Source organism: Triturus cristatus, chromosome 6, assembly GCF_964204655.1.
Source record: "Triturus cristatus chromosome 6, aTriCri1.1, whole genome shotgun sequence".
Lineage (NCBI taxonomy): Eukaryota > Metazoa > Chordata > Amphibia > Caudata > Salamandridae > Triturus > Triturus cristatus.
Genome location: NC_140589.1, coordinates 116,729,829 through 116,749,367, shown reverse-complemented (window position 1 = coordinate 116,749,367; position 19,539 = coordinate 116,729,829). Strand labels below are relative to the sequence as shown.

The 19,539-nt window shown below is 47.9% G+C and overlaps 1 protein-coding gene across 5 annotated transcripts in view; it reads right to left on the bottom strand.

Annotated features, from left to right (window-relative positions):
• The window catches only part of LOC146816482 (exportin-5-like), a 1,867,381-nt gene that overhangs the window by 1,464,899 nt on the left and 382,943 nt on the right, over positions 1–19,539 (bottom strand). For all 5 annotated transcript variants that reach the window (XM_085610326.1, XM_085610327.1, XM_085610328.1 and 2 more), the window contains exon 13: positions 1,362–1,490. In XM_085610326.1, coding sequence (XP_085466452.1) covers positions 1,362–1,490 — 129 coding nt within the window. The remainder of the gene's footprint in view (positions 1–1,361; positions 1,491–19,539) is intronic.

Sequence of the window (19,539 nt, the reverse complement as noted above, 5' to 3'; positions counted from 1 at the left end):
GTATTATCTACTTTTACATCTGTAAGCCGTTGGGGATCCACTGGATTCTGTGCACACAATACCTTACTTTGGTATAGTACATACAGAGCCAGCTTAATACATGGTGCACCTTGTCATTTTTTATTGAGGCTGTGTCCTCAGTTGATATTGTGATAATGCTGGCATTGTGTTTTCCCAGTCTTTTGGTTGCGCATTCCTGATTGATTGTTTTTTCATCCATTGCCTCAAGGAGTTCCCCGTTACCTGAAAGGGAAAAAGATCTTATCCAAGAATTTTCTCTGTCATCCAACTGTGACATCGCGTCTTATTTTAAACCTGAGGGGTTTCTAGATTTTTGGTTGTTCTTGGCATGGAATGTATGTTTTTGCCCTATTTAATTGAGTCCTAGCTATTGGGTTGTTGTCGTACTCTATGTTTTCCTGTTTCCCACTTTCGGTTTGTTCTGCCAATGCGTCTAATGTTTTTTGTTCCGCTTCTTTGTTGTTTATTACTACTCTACCCCACAGGGGTCCAGCAGCGTGTACTTTTGCGTCTTTGTTGTTATTGGATTTTTGAGTATTTTGGTAAGTGCCTGAACCCTCCATCTGCTCAGCCCCATAGCTGATTCTCTTGCCCAAAGTATCTTTTGATGTAATGTATATCACGTCTGAGTGTGGTTGTTTCACTTGGGGATTTACTTTCTGTGGGGCCAGGAGTGTTAGGAGACCTGTCACGTTTCCTGGCCTGAGTAGATTACAAATCGTGGGTCTTTAAAGAAGCTGAACTTTGAACTTGCGTTCGGTTTCCAAAACCTGGTTAGAATTGGTGGTATGAGAGGACTCCTTTGTATGACACTTGCCTCACTTGCCTTACTTGTCTTGTTTATGTTTGCTGGTTTGTTCGTTTTTGTTCTTTTACATGCACGTTTCTTGTTAGAATTCTTCTGCCTGGGAGTCTGTCTTATCCCTCCTGATCTCATTTCTTTTGATTCTTGCCCCTGTTTGGGGTAGTCTTTGGGGTTTGCGGTCTGTGTATGTGCTTATTTAGTCAAGAATGTGAATGAAAAAAAAAAATTAGTGATTCAGGGACACTTCGGAGGTGAAATGCCCTGTCAGTAATATGTTTGTACTTGCAGGTGGCCCTATCCACCGCGCCACACAACTAAGGCGACCAAATAAAACGCATATTCCGAGGGGGCGACGCTATGTCCTTCAAGTACCAGTGAAACTGGACTGAGGTGTGAGCATAGCTTGCACTTCTTTCAACTAACAACTGAATTAAAATGTCTATGAGCAGTTATCATCTCCAAGATGTGAATGAACACCAACAAGCAGAATGGGCATTAGCTTCCTTTTCGATATTCTATCTGACGTGCAACTTACCAACTATGAATTCAGATTTATCTGAAGGCAGAAGGTGGTATTTCAGACATTCACTGGCCATTTGAAAACACTTTATTTGGTCTGTTTTGCATACAGCTTCCAATGTCTCCTTCAGTTCCTCACGGTAGGCTGAAGAAAATAAAAATGGCTATTAAATGAAGGAAGTTAAAGAACAAAAGAGAACATTTAACTTAAACATAGATACAAAGAACAACATTTTAACCAACTGTTTTGGCAGCAACTAATCTGTGAATTAAAGATTTCAGGTGCCATTGTGATATGTGGTTTTTACAACTATTTTTACAATAAGCTATGATACATTACCCCTTTTCAACAAACAAAAAGAAACCTGTTACTTATTTGATACCATAGATTTGCAGCAGAAATCTATTTCAAAGTGCATGCTGTGCCTTGTTACACCCTTCAATGGTTTGAGTCTCCTCTGTTTAGTTGAGATGTGAGGCTTGAATAACTTGTGCAGGCACAAAGCCCCACAATTTAGAGAGCATATTTAGATTGTATTGTATTTTTTCTCATTATTACATAAAGTTTGAGAAATGTGTGGAATACTGGGCGAATGCTTAATGGTAATCTTATTTCTTACTCCTCTTCACAAGGACACCAACACACCACATCAACGATTAGACACACTCATTCAGGTTTCCTGGCCCAACCACTGCACCAAGACCCCCCTCATAGCAGCTACAGACAACATTAGATTCATCCTCAACCGCAGAGAAACAAGCCCTCAAACTGCTTGCCTCTCATTGGCCTTTGACATGGTCTCCCACTCTACCCTGATAAAAAAGATTACACAACACATGAATCCAAGGACCTGTCCACAAATGGATCTGCTCCTTTCTCACTGGAAGAACATAAAAAGTCACCCTGCCACTTTACGTGTCAGAAGCCAAGAACCTTATCTGTGGAGACTCCAAAAGTTCTTCTCTCAGCCGAACCCTATTCCACATCTACGTGACCCTGCTGGTAAAACTCATCAGATCACATGTCATCAACACACTTAGTTATGCTGGTTATACCCAACTAAAATCTCACTGTCTGACAAATTCCCCACAACAAAAAACAGCTACACCACCTGCCAACCGCCATAGCGTACTGGATGAGATCAAACTTGCTGAAACTCAACACAGACTAAACAGAAGTGCTGATCTCTGGAAGGAAACCTCAGCTTGGGACTCAACTTGGTGGCCAAAAAACCTCAGCTCCATCCTTCCCACCAACGCCAGATATTTAGGAATCATCCCAGATGACAAGCTTGACCTGACAGCCCAAGCAAACGCTGTGGCTGCCTCATTCATCTACATCCTGAAGATACCATGAACGATCATCAGGTAGCTACCATAGAATACTAGGAAAACTGTCACACAGGCCCTGATCACCAGCAGAGTTGAGTACAGCAACACAATCTATGCAGGAATAAACAGGAAGCTCCTGAACAGGCCCCACACTATCCAAAACTCCGCAACAAGACTCATCCTCAACCCACCTCGCAACACCCACAACACCCCACACCTCTGGGAACTTCACTGGCTCTTCATACCCAATACAAACTCCTCACACACACAAACAAGGCACTTCAGACCACTGGCATTGCATAGATCAACAGCTGCGTACACTTCCACTCCGCTCTCAGGCACCCCCCCTCAGACAGACTCATTAGGAACGGAGGTTTGAAAAGCTCCTTGCATGGTTCGTGATCAAGAGATGACTTCTACAAAATGCTCATCAAATGTAAGAACCACCTCTGCCCGGCCCAAAATGTAGCTAATAAATTAATTTATTCTTCAGATGTTGACATTTTACATAGAAAACAATCAGCCCTCCGAAAGAAGGAGTGGTTTCTTTCTTGTAATCCCAGTTCTCTCTAAGGGGAATTGTAGAAAAGAAGAAACAGAGGCAGGGTGAATTCTTGTAGACTGTTTAATCAGAGAACACGTCTAAACAGCATTGAAGTCCAGTACAGAATAATCTTCCCACGTTCTCTCAGCCGCCAACCCTTCAACCACCAATTCAAAAGATCACAGCTCGTGCATCGGACGCGAGACAGACAATTCTCAGAATTGCATTCAGAGCCAGGAAGGCCAGATGTAGAGGTCTCAAAGAATTGGTTAAACAACATTGGTCTCCCGGTTTTAACTACAGAAGGGAGGAATAGGGTCAACACTCCAATTACGGAAGTGGCAATAAGAAAACAACATGAAGAATGGTAAGGTGGCAGGCCCTGATACAGTTCCAGTTGAGGTCTATAAATTGATAATAGAGGAGCTTGTACCGGAAATGGTGACTCTCTTTAATGCTGTATATGAGGAGGGAGATTGGATGCCGTGTTCATGGAATGAGGCCATAATTATGTTAATTTTAAAACCGGCTAAGGATCCAAGAAATGTTGATTCATATCGACCAATCTCTTTATTAAATGCAGATCTAAAAATGTATACAGGCATATTGGCGGGGAGACTGGCTAAGGTGGCTCCTCAGTTGATACATATCGACCAGAAAGGGTTTATCCCCAAGAGACAAATACAAGAACTCACGCTCTCACTAATAGGGACTATAGACCTAGCGGTCGCGAGATCGTTCCCTTTGGTGGTGATTACTATCGACGCCGCCAAAGTTTTCGATCATGTCAGCTGGTCATTTCTTTGGGCAGTCCTAGATACAATGGGTTTCAGGACCAACTTTATTCAGGCAGTGTAAAAACTATATGAGCAGCCCACGGCCAAAATTCTGCTAAATGGCGCATTGAGTTTCAAAATTATGAGGGGGACGAAATAGGGGGGCCCCCGTCCCCCCTTCTTTTTGATATATATATGGAACCACTTGTGCACAAGTTAAGAACAGATGAGCAGATCATCCCTATCCACCAGCTTCCAACGCATAGTAAAATTGCACTATATGCAGAGGATTTAGTAGTTTTTACTTCAGATCCAGCGCAAACATTAACGAGGATTGAACAGTTGACAACGGAATTTGGTATACTTTCTGGATATTTGGTCAACATCTCAAAAACTGAAGTTATGAGCTGGAACATGGCAGGATGGGGCGGCACAGTCTGCTCAGAGATTAAATATCTGGGAATAACAATTGTAGAAAAGGGGCGTGGCCATGCCGAGCTACAAGATGGCAGCTTAATCAGTCGGAGCTTGAACTCCGTTAACCATCTGGCTAAATTGCCTGCTTAAGGACTGTAAATACCAACAATGGCGATCGGCTAGGGCTGTGGAGCCGATCGATACCTCCGGCAGCCAGAACGGGGAGACGGAACACCCACAGCGAGCACTGCGCCATCGAGCCTGGTCAGGGAGGCGGCGTGGCCAGGCGGCCTGAGCACCAGGTGTGACATCATAGGCGTGCACTCAATGGGACTGTTACCTCTGGACCGTGACTTTTCCATCTGCGGACCGTGATTGTCGGCGGGCGCGCCGCCGACGCTCCGGAGCATGGACGGGCCGTGCATGTGCAGGCACCAGAGTGGCCGGTGTGAGCGGAGCTGAGGATCGGCATCTGTGTCTGCCCCTGCTGAAGGGGGCAGCGTTGTGGCGTGATTACGGCGAGGTGTGAACCCGGTGCCGCCGTAACTCCGGAGCCCCAGGCGGGTGCCTGAGAAGTTGGTGGACGCGGAGCTGTGGCATCGGCACCCGCGTCTGCCCTCTAGAAAGACAGCAGTGAGAAGGGAGCTCTGCGTCGGCAGTGAGGGAGGGGAGCACCCAGGCCTAATACTGCCTTGCGGTGAAGACGTCCAGAGGCCTCAGTGCACCAGGACAGCACAGGGCAAGAACTGTGATACTGCAGAGCTGTGACTGCCATACAAGCCCACGATTAAGGTTAGTTGAGGCTTGTGTCTGCCGTGGGACCTGCACTATATTCAATGAGGGGCTCACTGGCTGGGTCACTGTTCTAAACCCCTGTGGATGCCTGAATGTACCACAAACTGAACGCTTAATCCTACTGAGCAGCTCCTGTGGGGTGAAACCCTCCCTTTTTCCTCAACATCGCCCTTGACTCATAGCTCTGGAGCGATCCTGAGGCACATTTAAAAATATCCTGGTGCTGGGGAGTTTGGGGCGTGTGCTACCAGTGACCTGCTCTCCGGCTGCTTATGGGCTGTGTCGCACAGTGTTTGTTTTTTTTATTGTTTTTTTTCCCTTTTGTGCAGTTAGAATGGGTCACACAAACGATGGGCTGTGGACACGGTGTTGTATTAGCCGCCTGTACCAGACTTTACTGTCTTCACTTGGACTGTACTGGGTGGCGTGATTGAACTCCCCGAACTTGGCCCATTTTTCCGTTAATTGTAAGGGTGCCTTCGGGTGTGTTTTAGGCCCTGGTTGATGCTCTTAATATGCATATGCTCGACTATTCATGTGGTAGTTGGTACAGTAACATGTTTCTATGATAATGCTCGGGTTGGTTGCACGAACCCGTAAGTTTTCGGAAGGGTGGGCGATAGGCACTCTGCTAGTTTGGGGGGCGGGAAGTTTTGTTTCCGCCGAGCAGGGAAGCAGGGAGGCAGGGAGGGGGGGTTTGGGGGTTGTGTGTGGGGCCTGTAGGGAGGGTGGGTGGGTACTGTCTTTGGGTTTAGTTTTTGGAAATGTTTTTGTATAAACAGGTCATTTTTGTGTTTCTTTTTGTTTTGGCATGTCACTTTCGATTGGTCTAGTGAGCGGGACTTGACTGACGAGGCGCTTGTGGTGTTCTCATTGGCAGCAGTACTTAAGAATGCAGGGATATTCTTCCCTCTCTCTCCCTTGATGTGCCCCTCAGCGGAGTACCTCGTATCTATGACATCGGGTGATGGGTACCATGCATCGACAGAAACTTAACCTGTTATCCTGGAAGGTGAACTGGCTGGGTGACAAAATCAAAATAGGGGTGGTTCTCCAATACTTGAAGAGGCATTCACCTGATATCGTCCTTTTGCAGGAGACCCATATTTTGGGTAATAGTTGTAAGGTCCTGTCTCGGTGGGGATTCCAGATGGCTGCCCATTCTGCCTTTAGTTCGGGCTCGCGTGGGGTGGGCATCTTGGTACGCAAGTCTTTCCCGCTGACTGTAAACAAGGCCACAAGAACCCCCTGGGCAGGTTCGTAGCTGTGTCCGGGGTGTGGGAGGGGGCTGCCCATAATCTGGTATTGGTGTATATTCCGCCAGGCCTACACACACAGGCATTCATGTATCTTGGTGATCTTCTCCTGAACCTACCGGACGGGAGATTGTTGATAGGGGGGGATTTTAATTCCATCGTTTGATTCCCTGGATCGCTGGCCCCTAATACAGTAGTAACAAGTGTTCCTATAGTTCCTTAAAAAAAGGAGAGTGGTGTCAGCAAGAAGGCTGACGTAAATTAGAAGCACGTGTAGACCTAATTGGAAAATCCATATGTCGGATTTGAATGCCCTCACACACCCTTGCAGGTGTCATGCTTCATCATTTGGGCTGCTCCTCGTCGGGCCGGCGGTGCAATGCCCGACGGGCTCCCTCCCACTTTAGCGGAGATCTTTAATCCGACTGCCGTATTGGTGAAGTGCGGGTGTGGGGTCTGTTAGATGTAGATATAAGGTAGTGTGGTTAAAATGAGGTAAGGAGTGCCTAGTGAGAACGAATTTTATTCTGGTGGCCTCCTACCTGGGATTAAAAACGTGTGTACATAGCACTTATACAGGTGTAATGTCCCTGATTAAAGTGGCATGTAACTGTCAGAAGTTGGTCAACATGTTTCTCGCGTAGAGTATCTCTACTCGCGATTCTTCAGGACCTTATCAAAGGGAAAAAAGGGATAATATCTACATTTATGAACCTATTCAGGTCAGGGTTGTAAATAGTCTACGTATTTAGACTCAATACCTGTTGATGTCAGGAACTACCTGAAAAGAAAAGGTATGGTCAAATATTAAAACAAGTGCTTCCGGTATAAAATGGTTCGTATGACAGCCTTCAATGTGACTCACACTCTGTGACTTAAGTAAAATGTGGTGCAGAGTCGCAGCATCCATCAAACTTTATAAAACGACGAAGTGGTGGATCCCTTGGTGAGCTAAAGTTACTACTCGCCAAAGTGGAACATCTATTAAAAGCAGCAGGCATCCGTACATTGAAGACTCACCCTAATCGGTTATAAGCCTGTCATCAACAGTACTCGGTGGACTGTACATGAGATTGTGTTCCTCAAAGTCATAGGACTAAATTGAAACGAGAGTTGCATAAATCATGTGCTCTGGTGTGGTAGTTTGTTTGAGCAAAAAGAGGATAAAACTACAAAGTGGTATGTTAAGCGAAAAAGGGCTGATGTGGGAGGGGCTTCCATGAGCAATAATAAAATACATGGAAACTACCTCTTGTACACAGTGTCTGAAGACAGTTGGGCCTCATATCAACTGTTCATGTGTGTGTTCTGAGACTCGGAGGGACTTAAAACTAAGTCATAGGGTCAGCATCTGAGTGTAAAGAGGAATTACCCTTCGTTCTGGGAGAGCATTGTCCCTATAATTCTGCTGTTAAAAGGGTTATACAAGTCAGTTGTTGTATATCCTTCGTTGGTTAGTACCCAAAGAAAGAGAGAGGTGCCACTTATGGCGTAGTCAAGGGGTTGGGGTGAAGTATAGTCAAGGTGCGTAGGAATGATTCCAAAATCAATCGTTAAAGCCTAATACGTTTACAACTCACGATACTACACGGAGTATGGTGGTTCTTTGCCGAAACAAAAGCAAAGTACTAACGAATACAGAATCGATCGTCGAGACTTTGTAAGTTAACAGCTAGCCGAACTACACGAAGTGTGGCGGTTCTCGAAAAAGTAGCATTAGAGAAGCGAGAACCAAGTGATAATGATTACCAAATCAATCGTCAAGGATGTGTTTGTTTGTGCACGTATCAGAGAGCTGTGCTAAGCTGCGTGAAGGACACGTGTAGAACAGGATATAAAGAATAATCGAATAAGTCGTGTACTTACATAGCTTCTTCCCATGTATCGTAAGTCGACCTACCCTCTCCACCGAGTCCGGGAGGTGGCGTGGTGGAGAGGGAGGTAGGGCTTATGCGTGGGTATAGGTCACGTGACCCGCCGCTGTTAGTATTGTACCAGGAAAGAGTTGTTTACGGTCGCCATATTGAGATGGAGTTCCTAGTCAATAAACTAATGCCTAAGTGTAGGGAGTGATATTGATTATGCTACTTACCAGTATGCATCGGTTCTTGGCATGTAGGGCTGCTGACATTCATATCTGTGCATAGATCGCCATCTAGTGTTGGGTCCGGATGATTGCACATTGTTGTCCTGGAAGAGTCTTCGAAGTATCACGAGATAGGTGGCTCCTCCCGTGGACTACAGTGCGCATGGGCATTCCCTCCATCCTTAGATTGTTTTTCGCCATTGTGGCAAAGATGGAGTGTAACACAGTGAATGATGACCATGCTAACTAGAAATCACTGAATGCTACAGCTGCTACAGGCGCCGGGGAGGAGGGTGGGCGATATGAATGTCAGCAGCCCTACATGCCAAGAACAGATGCATACTGGTAAGTAGCATATTCAGTTCGAGGCATGTGGGCTGCTGAATTCATATCTGTGCATAGATTATACAGCAGTCTCTCCGTTTAGCGGCGGCTGCCCGTGCCAGCTGCAGCAGTCTAAAAAAGAGTTTTGGGAACAGCCTGTCCTACAGCAGCCTGCTGTCTTGAGTGTACATCTACACAGTAGTGTTTGGTAAAGGTATGTATAGTGGACCATGTGGCTGCTCTACATATCTCCTCTAAGGGAATATTTCCCAGGAAAGCCATGGAGGCCCCCAACTTTCGAGTGGAGTGGGCTCTTGGAGGAATCGTTAGTGTGCGCTTAGCTTTTTCATAGGAAATCTGTATACATTTAACGATCCACCTAGCTATCCCTGCTTTGGAAATGGGGTTGCCTTTGTGCTGTGGGGAAAAGGCAACAAACAGTTGTTTTGTCTTCCTGAAAGTTTGTGTTCTATCAATATAGTACATGAGAGCTCTTTTGATATCAAGGGTGTGGAGCATTCTCTCCGCTACATTCTGAGGATTAGGATAAAACACTGGTAGTTCTATAGATTGGTTCATATGGAACTGCGAAATGACCTTGGGCATGAAAGTAGGGTTGGTGCGTAGCACGACCCTGTTTGCATGAACCTGTATAAATGGCTCCTGAATGGTGAGTGCCTGAAGTTCACTAACTCGTCTGAGGGAAGTAATGGCAACGAGGAAAGCTACTTTCCAGGTTAGAAATTGAATCTCACAGGAGTGCAGAGGTTCAAAAGGTGGTCCCATCAGTCTGGTGAGGACCACATTTAGGTTCCAGACAGGTGACGGGGGGTGTCTAGGAGGAATCCCACGTTTGAGGCCCTCCAGGAAAGCTTTGATGGCAGGCACTTTGAAGAGTGAGAGGTGCTGCCTGTTCTGAAGGGAAGCTGCCAATGCAGTTAAATGTATACGGATGGAATTGTAGGCTAGATTGCATCTGTATAAGTGTAATAAATAACAGATAATGTTCTGTGTTGACGCATCCAGTGGATTTACGTCATTATTTTTACAATAAATGACAAATCTCTTCCACTTGGCCACATAGCATGCTTTGGTAGTGGGTCTCCTTGCCTCCTTGATGATATTCATACAGTCTGGAGGCAAGTTTAGGTAGCCAAATTCTATGATCTCAGGAGCCAGATCGCCAGGTTCAGCTGTTGCGGATCTGGGTGCTGAATCTCGCCACGGCTCTGCGTTAAAAGAGTGGGTGTGAGCCGTAGCCTTTGATGCGGTACCACGGAGAGTTCCAGAAAAGTGGTGTACCATGGCTGGCGTGCCCACATTGGAGCAACCAGGATGAGCGTCATCGAGTGTGGCTTGAGCTTGCGTGCCACCAGCGGTATTAATGGTGCTGGGGGAAAAGCGTACGCAAATTTGCCGGACCAGTTCATCCATATTGCATTGCCCTGCGACTGTGGATGTGGGAACCTGGCGGCAAAGTTTTGGCATTTTGCGTTTTCTCTTGTGGCGAATAGGTCTATCTGTGGATGACCCCACTGTTGGAAGTACGGTTGGAGTACTGATGGATGTATCTCCCACTCGTGCATTTGGTGGCTGTGCCTGCTGAGCAGATCTGCCATCTGGTTGTCCTTGCCCGGGAAGTGTTCCGCCATGAGGAAGATGTTCCTCTGAATGGCCCACTTCCACAAGTTCTGAGCCAGATGAGACAACTGTGGTGAGTGTGTTCCTCCCTGCTTCTGTATGTAGTACATGGCGGTCATGTTGTCCGTTCGGATCAACACGACCTTGTTGCACAAGAGTATCTTGAACGCTTTCATTGCAAGGAAGATCGCCATTAGTTCCAAAAGGTTGATGTGCATCCTCCTTTGCTGTGTCGACCATAGTCCCTGCACTGTGTAAGTGAGTATGTGAGCTCCCCATCCCTGGAGAGACGCGTCCGCTGTCAGTATGATTTGTGGAACAGGCTCCTGGAACGGTCGGCCCTTGCAAAGGTTTTGTGGGTTCCACCAATGCAGAGAGTTGTATGCCCGACCGCTTACCAACACTAGGTCTTTTAACTGTCCGTGGGCCTGATTCCATTGACGTGCTAAGCACTCCTGAAGCGGGCGCATATGTAATCTCGCGTGTGGGACTATGAAGATGCAGGAGGCCATCATGCCTATCAACTGCATAAACACTCTTGCTGGGAGTGAGTGTTGAGGTCTGAATTTCTTTATGAGCAACTGAATGCTGTTGATTCTCACTGAAGTTGGCTGTGCCGTGGCTGCCAGAGTGTCTATGGTTGCGCCTAGGTACTGCTGTACGTGGTTGGGTTGAAGGTGGGACTTTGGATAATTCAGTGAGAAACCCAGGCTGTGAAGAAGGTGAATGGTGTGGGACATGTGGCTGGCACAGTGCTGGGCTGACTTTCCCTGGATAAGCCAGTCGTCCAGATAAGGATAGACATGTATGTGCTGTCTCCTTAAGTGTGCCGCCACTGTTGCCAGGCACTTGGTGAACACACTGGGTGCCGTCGTTACCCCGAAAGGGAGGACTTTGAACTGGTAATGCTGAATGAGAACAGTGAAACTGAGATACTTTCTGTGTGAGGGGTGTATGGGTATATGGAAATACGCATCTTTGAGGTCCAATGTTGCGAGGAAGTCTCCCTGACTGAGCAACGGCAGCACTTGTTGCAGAGTGAGCATGTGAAAATGCTCTGACAGAATGTAACGGTTTAGAGGTCTTAGATCTAGTATGGGTCTGAGAGATCCATCCTTTTTGGAGATCAGAAAATACAGTGAGTACACCCCTGATCCTTGTTCCTTTGCAGGTACGAGTTCTATAGCTCCTTTTGGGAGCATACTGAGAACCTCCTGTTGGAATAAGTGCAAGTGCTCTGCGGACATATGACGGTGTCTTGGTGGTATGTTGGGTGGAGTGGATGTGAACTCCAGACAATAACGGTACTGGATAAATTCTCTCACCCACCTGTCTGTAGTAATGGATTCCCAGACTGGCAGGAACCTCTGTAGTCTCCCCCCGACAGGTGTTACGTGGTCGGGGGGCAGTGACAAGGCGTCACTGTTTGTTGGTGGCGGAGGACCTGGAGCTGTTGTTTCCTCGGCCTCTGCCCTTGATGTTGTTTCCACGGTATCCACCTCTACTATTTTTGTTATAGGTGGGCTGTGTACCCCCTTTATTGTACTGCGACTGTTGGGAGTTCTGGGTTTTAGATGGTCCTCTGTTGCTAGAGCGACGAACGGACCCACTCCTAAACTGCTGGGATTGCAGAGCCCTCATAGACTTTGCAGTCTCTGTATTTTTGTTGAGTTTTTCTAGGGTGGTGTCAACTTCGGGACCAAAGAGGGAGTTAGGGTTGACCGGTTGATTGAGTATAGTTGTTTGTATCTCTGGTTTGAATCCCGAGATTCTCAACCAAGCATGCCCTCTTAACATGACGCTGGTGTTGATAGCCCTAGCTAAAGTGTCAGCTGCGTCAAGAGCGCATTTAATGGAAGCGTTACTTATGAGCGTCCCTTCTCTAATGAGTGTCTCCGCTCCTTCCTTATACTGATCTGGGAGGTGTTGCAGCAGTGTCTCCAGGGTATCATAATGCGCCCTGTCGTATCGAGCCAGAAGTGCCTGAGTGTTGGCAATTCTCCAGATGTTAGCTGCCTGTGCAGCAATCCTTTTTCCCGATGTTTCCAAGACCTTAGACTCCTTGTCGGGGGGAGGAGCATCACCCGTCGTCTGTGAGTTGGCTCTCTTCCGAGCATTGGAAACCACCAATGATTCTAAAGGCAACTGTCCCTTTATGTAGGCAGGGTCCACTGGAGCAGGCCTATATTTTTTTTCAATTCTAGGGTGAAGGGCTCTCGCCCTAGTGGTCTCCTTAAAAATGTCATTAGCCTGTTTTAGGACCCCCTTCAGCATGGGCAGAGTTTTCACAGATCTTTCTGAAGTAGCGAAGGTATCCATTAGAAAGTCGTCCTCAATAGGATCAGTGTGGAGCTGTACGTCATGATTGTTGGCTGCTCTTTCAATTAAGGCATTGAAAGCAGCAGTGTCCTCTGTAGGAGATGTTTTTGCCACATATGCCTGTGTGTCCGGAGCAGTATGTGTGTCCCCTGCATCCGTATTGTCCATCCAAGGTTGGTTTTGGTCCTCAGGGTCAGTATCCACAGGATAAGTGCCCTCAGCATCACCATCATCTCCAGCATCTGTATCAGAGTGTGTGGGTGAGAATGACTGAGGTTCTGGGGTGCCAAATTGAATGTGTTCCACCAGAACTGGTGATGTGGTTCTCTTCTTTTTCAATGGAATCCTGTATGGCTCCATTGGAGTCTCTGTTACGATTTTCCGTTTGTATATGGAATGTCTACCACTGGTGGCGTCGATAAACTGCCTTGGAACCTCATCTTCTTGAGGTTCTGCAACAGGTCTCTGTCCCATGTGTATTCCTGTTGGTGCATCGACAGTTTTCTTCGGGTCGCTAGCTTCTTGCGGGTCGAGACCCTTCTTCGCGTCGAACATCTTCGGTCGCACCGCTGGTGGGAGGCCGAACTTGATATGTGTCGACGCGATGTGAACCGTGCTGACCGGTTTCGGCTGCGGGGCTGTTTTCGCGACCGTTGTGGATGCCTTGTCGTGGATGTGTAATAACGACTCCGACACCTTCTGCTTGACAAAGGGAGATGGCGTCTTGGATTAGACACGGTCCTTCGACGCCTTCTTCGTTGTGGCATCAAGCCCTGTACCAGATGTCGTCTTCTGGACAGGAATAGTGGGATGGGTTGGCTCTCGATGGCCTCCCTCCATATCTGTGGTGACGCTCTTTGGCGCCGATACCTTCGGGTCGGCAACCTTGGTTTTGAGTTTCGGCGCCGCCCGTGGCTCGACGTCCCCATGACCTCTCTTGGCGTAGACAGCCGTCTTTTGTGTCTTCGGCTCAGAGTGCTTCGAGGCCTTGTCGCCGTGGAGAGACTCCTTTACTTTTGGTTTCGATTTCGGTGCCGTTGCCTTCAGTTTCGATTCTCGTTGATCGAGTGATGGCGCTTTGGATACCGATGGCTCTTTAGGATAGTTCGACGCCGGGCGTTTATGTGGGGCGGAAGAACGAGAGGAATGATCTTGGGTAAGGCCTTGTGGCGATCCCGCGACCTGAGCCTTATCGAGTGCCTCCTTCGGCCCTGTGGCGACCTGAGGGCCTAGCTCATTTTCTGAGCCATCCTCCTCGGCCCCAAGGGCCTCTTCGCCGTCTCCTACCTGTACGACAATGTCATCCTCCTCTTCATCTATTATATGTTAGTCTTCAGCATCATAGTCGGATTCACGCTCCGACGCCGGATCCGACATCTCTCCCTGAACTTCAAGGTCCACGACCTCCTCATCTTCGGTCCCGAAGATGTTGTCCGGGGCGGCGCCGCTTTCTGCGCCTCGAGCCGAGCTGCTCGACGAATGCGAAGGGTCTTCTTCGATCGAAACCTGGACCACGCCATGCAGGTGGCTTCGTCGTGGTTTGGAGAGAGGCACCTGTTGCACACTGGGTGCTTGTCGAAGCGAGCATACTTAGTGTTGCAAATAGGGCAACGCTTGAAGGGGCTATTCGATGTTTTTGGTTCCATCGTCGATCTTGATCGGGCCTCGGACGTCGAAGGGCAAATGGCTAACTTCGATGAAACTACTCGGCGCCGAACGAAAACAATACCGACGAATGAAGGCCTAAATACTCTAAGAGCTAAGATTAGGACATCCGAACCCAATGGCGGAAAAAAACAATCTAAGGATGGAGGGGATGCCCATGCGCACTGTAGTCCAGGGGAGGAGCCACCTATCTCGTGATACTTCGAAGACTCTTCCAGGACAACAATGTGCAATCATCCGGACCCAACACTAGGCGGCGATCTATGCACAGATATGAATTCAGCAGCCCACATGCCTCGAACATATTGCGCTCCTTATAAGATTAGCGGCGTGCTATAAGCAAATGTACCTTATCACATGAAGGGTAGTGAATGTTTCTCGCTGAAAGTTAGATAGGTATTTTGGTAAAGGGTGTACCGTGTATTAGTACACCATCGGCAATAGATGGGCAGTAGCGTGTTAGTGTGGCAACAAAGACTCAACTGGGGTTATTGATCACCTGCGTTAAGGTATTCTTGTTGTCTTAACAAGTAGCACAACTGGAGTGTTAGGATGGAGTGTGCTCAGTAGAGGTAAAGGGGGATTCAAAGCTTATACAAAGCTTGTGGGACAAGGTTAAAAACTATATCTGGTAATGGAGACTCAATATCCACATATACATTATGTGTCCCATCGCTCTGGATGACATGATGAGAGCATCATATATAGTATGGAGGGAATGTTAAGTGTATGTTGATGGATTGCTCTGGCACCATAAGAGTGTTATATGCCCATGTAGGTAATATCAAGTAATCTCAGAATAGTGGTTGAATTAAACCTTAATTGCACCCCAGGGGATATCATCGTTGAGCCCATTGGTGTGGGTCGATAAGCGGTGAATCCACCGTTGTTCTTTGGCAAACAGGCTCTGTTAAGTTATATTAGGGTTAGTTTCTAAAATCAGCCACCTAACTGAGTCAGGTGAGTGTTTGTGTTCAAGGAAGTGAGCGCTGATTTTGGTGTTGTTTTTCAAGCAGCGGAAATTACTACGATGTTCCGTAATGCGTAGTTTGGTGGGCCGAGTTGTCATCCCTATATAATATAGGTTACAGGGGCACATCAAGAGGTAAATGCAATTAGCAGTATTGCAGTTGGTGTGTGCTCTCATTTCCCAAGTAAAGGTGTTGTTGAGGGTTATAGTCTTGTGTATTGATGTGAAAGCACATACACTGCAACCTTCACATGGATAGTGTCCCTTAACCGTTGGAAGATGCCACAATGTTTGCTGTGAATTTTTCGTTGTTTTGGGTTTGGGTCTAGTTTTAATGAGCATATCCCGGATATTTTTTGAGCGCCTATATGCAAATCGAGGTGGATCGATATTCATAGAGCCTGTATTCAGTATGCCCCAATGTTTCTTCAGCACCTTAGTCACCTGGTTGGATGCTGGTGTAAATGTGGTTATGCACATCAGTGTCTCTGACTTGTTCTTAGTTTTAGGTTCCAGCAGGGCCTCTCGGTGGTTATTACGTGCCCGTTTTTTAGACAGTGTAATACTCTTCTGAGGGTAAGCTCTTTCAGTCAGATTGCGTTCTAGGAGGGTGGCTTCACTTTTGTATTCAACCAATGTACTACAGTTCCTCCTAATTCTCGAGAACTGGCCAAAAGGCAGGTTTTCCTTGAGAGCTTTGGGGTGGTGACTATTAAAATGGAGTAAACTGGGGGGAGGAGCCAAGATGGCGACCGGAGCAGACGCTTGAGCGCCCGGCTCCGCCGGCCCTTGGCCTCGGACTATCATCCTGATTCCTATCCTCGCCGATTTTCGAGGTGCAACGTGCGCGACGACGCGCTGACCGCGCCGCCGCTTTCCCGGAGTCTGAGCCCGCCCGGATGCCGGAGCTCTTGGTGCCTTTGTTCTCCGCGCTGGACCCCTGCTCCATTGTGGCCTTGGCCGGCCCCCTGGAAGCTCCGCAGTCACTGGACCCCCGGCGCAAATCTGAGCCCCGCGGCCCCGATCCCGCCTCACACCACGGACTGTTGCCAGACGAGCCGGGGGAGAGACGCCCGGACACCTCCTTCACCTTTCACCTGACGGGCTGGAGCTATAGGGTAAGCCCCGTTGTGGCGGGTCTCCTGCCCCGCTCTGTGGCCCGCGCTGTGGAAGGCTGCAGACCCCCTTCTTCTATTGCCAGTCGGCTGCAAAGAGAGTCCGAGGGAGGGGAAGCGACTGTTGGCTTTTACCTGTTGCGGCGCAGACCTGCGGGGAATTGCCTCCTTGTTACGATCCCCCCCCTGGCCACTGTACCGTTCAGCGGTAAAACATGGCGTTGATTGCCTGCTCGCTGCTGGGGGGTGATGCTCCGGTCTCGCCCGCTGTCCGCTTCGCCCTCCCTCTACCAGACTCCAGCTCCACAGTGCCGTCCCGGATTGCTGCCGATGTGGGGGCGCAGCTTCCGCTGACATGCGGCTCCGTTCTGGCTGCCCTGCGGGACTTTCGTCTGCAATTGTGTGTTGGCTTGCAAACGCTGAGTGAGCGGTTCGACTCCATACTGTCGGCTGCGGGTCGTGAGCGCCCCGTTTGTTCTCAACAAGACGTGGGTCTGCCAGTGCCTCTGTCCTCTTGCGGGGACGCAACGACTGGGTATAACCGTGCTACACTGGTGTCTGCATCTGGCTTTCCCGGCACCCAGGATCAATCGATCTCCTGCTCAATTGTGGACACTTTGTTTCCCCGTTCATTGCTGCCTGCTTTGTGGTTGCCTGCCTCACCGCGCCCGCAAGAGTATCCAGCTGTGCGACACCTGACGTCCTCGAGGAACCGTTCACGGTGGCCTACGGCTTCTTTTATGTGGAACTCCTGTACTTTACAGGCCAGGTCTGGATTTTATATGGTGCACAAGGGGACCTCAATAGATGATCGGCGGCCATTTTGTGACTCTACTTCTCCATCTTTTCCCCAGCGGCCATATTGTCTTTGTCTGCACGGGCTGCGGGGCCTTCATGTGGGGGCTAGTCTAATCTTACGCCCGCGATCGGGCCAGGGCTAGATTGATTTCTATCACCATGGTTTCACGGATGGGCTGGACTGGGACTGGAACTGTCTGCATATGTTGTGCGCACTCGTCGCGAATTGTCTGCCTTCATTATATTGTTGTGACACGTTATCTTCACACGACCGCCTTTGTGTGTAGTGGGTTCTCAGTGTGTGGAGACGTAGTTGGCCGGTGGTTTCGGGCGCTCCGAGGTTACGTGGGCTCCTCCCCGCTTTCTTCTTTGTTTTCTTATTTTCTTCCTTTATTCCTACTTCCTCTCTTGTCTATATTTCGGGTTCATTGGGCGACAGGCACTATGCTGGGGGGGGGGCAGGCCGTAGCCTCCGCATTGGTGTAGGGTGGGGGGGTAATTTACTGTTTCTTTTTAGTTCTATGGGCCTTTTTCTTCTATGTCTCTGCGCTCTCCTTGTTTCCGATTCGGGGTCCGGGTGTGGGGTGGATTGAGTGGGGGCGGCTTTGGAGGGGTGCGTATTTACTCATGTGACTATCCTGTTATATAACTGCATCGCCTCACTGTCTGAGATTTTCTATGGCCGTTTTTAATGATGCTGCTGCTCTCCCGTGTGATGAAGCCATCTTGCGGACTCGAATCTCCTTGGTTCTATCCTCTACTGACTTTTTCCTCGATAAAATTATTTTGAAAACCTTAAAATTAACCTTCACTTCTCCTTCCCCTGGTGTCAAGGATCTCTCCAGTGTATAACTCCTGAATCGTTGCTAATCTTGACCATTGATGCACAGGGGATGTAATGTTTGTCTCAGTGCTTAACCGTTTTGTGGCCGGCCTGATGGTTGTAGGCCCGTATTTGTTCTTTTACTATGCACAAATAAAGGTTTTTAAAAACAAATAAATAAAAAAAAAAAAAATGGAGTAAACTGTTACGATCAGTAGGTTTCCTGAACATGGTGGTACTGAGAATACCCTGTGTGATTTGGATTGTCCAATCCAGGAACGCTATCTGTGAGGAGGATTCCGTAATGGTGAAATTGAGGTATGGATTAAGATTGTTGATCCATCCAAAGAACTCACCATAGCTGTCTTGATCACCTGTCCAGAAGATCAGGATATCGTCAATGAAACGTTTCCAGAGGAGGATGTGTTTGTGGTAAGGGTTAGTTTCATTGAGGATATGCTTAGCCTCGAAAGCTGCCATGTACAGGCAGGCCACACTAGGAGCGAAGGTACTTCCCATGGAAGTACCCTGCGTCTGATGGTAGAGTTGGCCTTTAAATTCGAAAAAGTTCTCAGTCAATGCCAAGGTGGCACACTTCATAATGAATGAAGGAGGGGTGGATGACCCCTCGATGGACACATTCAGTATTTCCTCAATCACTTCTAAGGAGGCCCTCTGTGGGATGTTAGTGTAGAGGGCCACAACGTCTAGAGTGATGAGAAAATTGATGGCATCAGCATTCTGAAATTGGTCTAGTAACCGAAGTACATCAGTAGTGTCTTGGATGTATGATGGTATCTCTTTTACTAAGGGTTGGAGGAAATGATCACAAAATTGTGATAAAGGTTCCAGTATCGAGTCAATCCCTGATACTATCGGTCGGCCTGGTATGGGTGTGGTGCTCTTGTGGATCTTTGGCAATATGTAAAAATAGGGGGTCCTGGGTTCTTTCTTAATAAGAAAGCAGGCTTCCCTCTTACTTATCCAGCCCTGGCCTTCTGCTGAGTCTACTAGACCTGTGATGGTTTTCTTGAGGCGTTCAGTAGGATTTCGGGATAGAGGGGTATAATATTTCCTGTCCCCCAATTGTCTCAGGCATTCCGTGTCGTAATCTGTGGTCGCCATGATGACTGTGGCACCGCCTTTATCGGCCTGTTTGATGGTAATGGTTGTGTCATTGGCGAGTGTTTCTATCGCCTGTATCTCTTGTCTTGTGATGTTATTGTAACCTTTGTTATTAGTCAAGGCTTTCACATCTTTCAATACTGCTTGTTCGTAAGTCAGTACCTCATTTGCTATCATCCCACTCTGGGGAGTGAAGGAAGAAGGATTG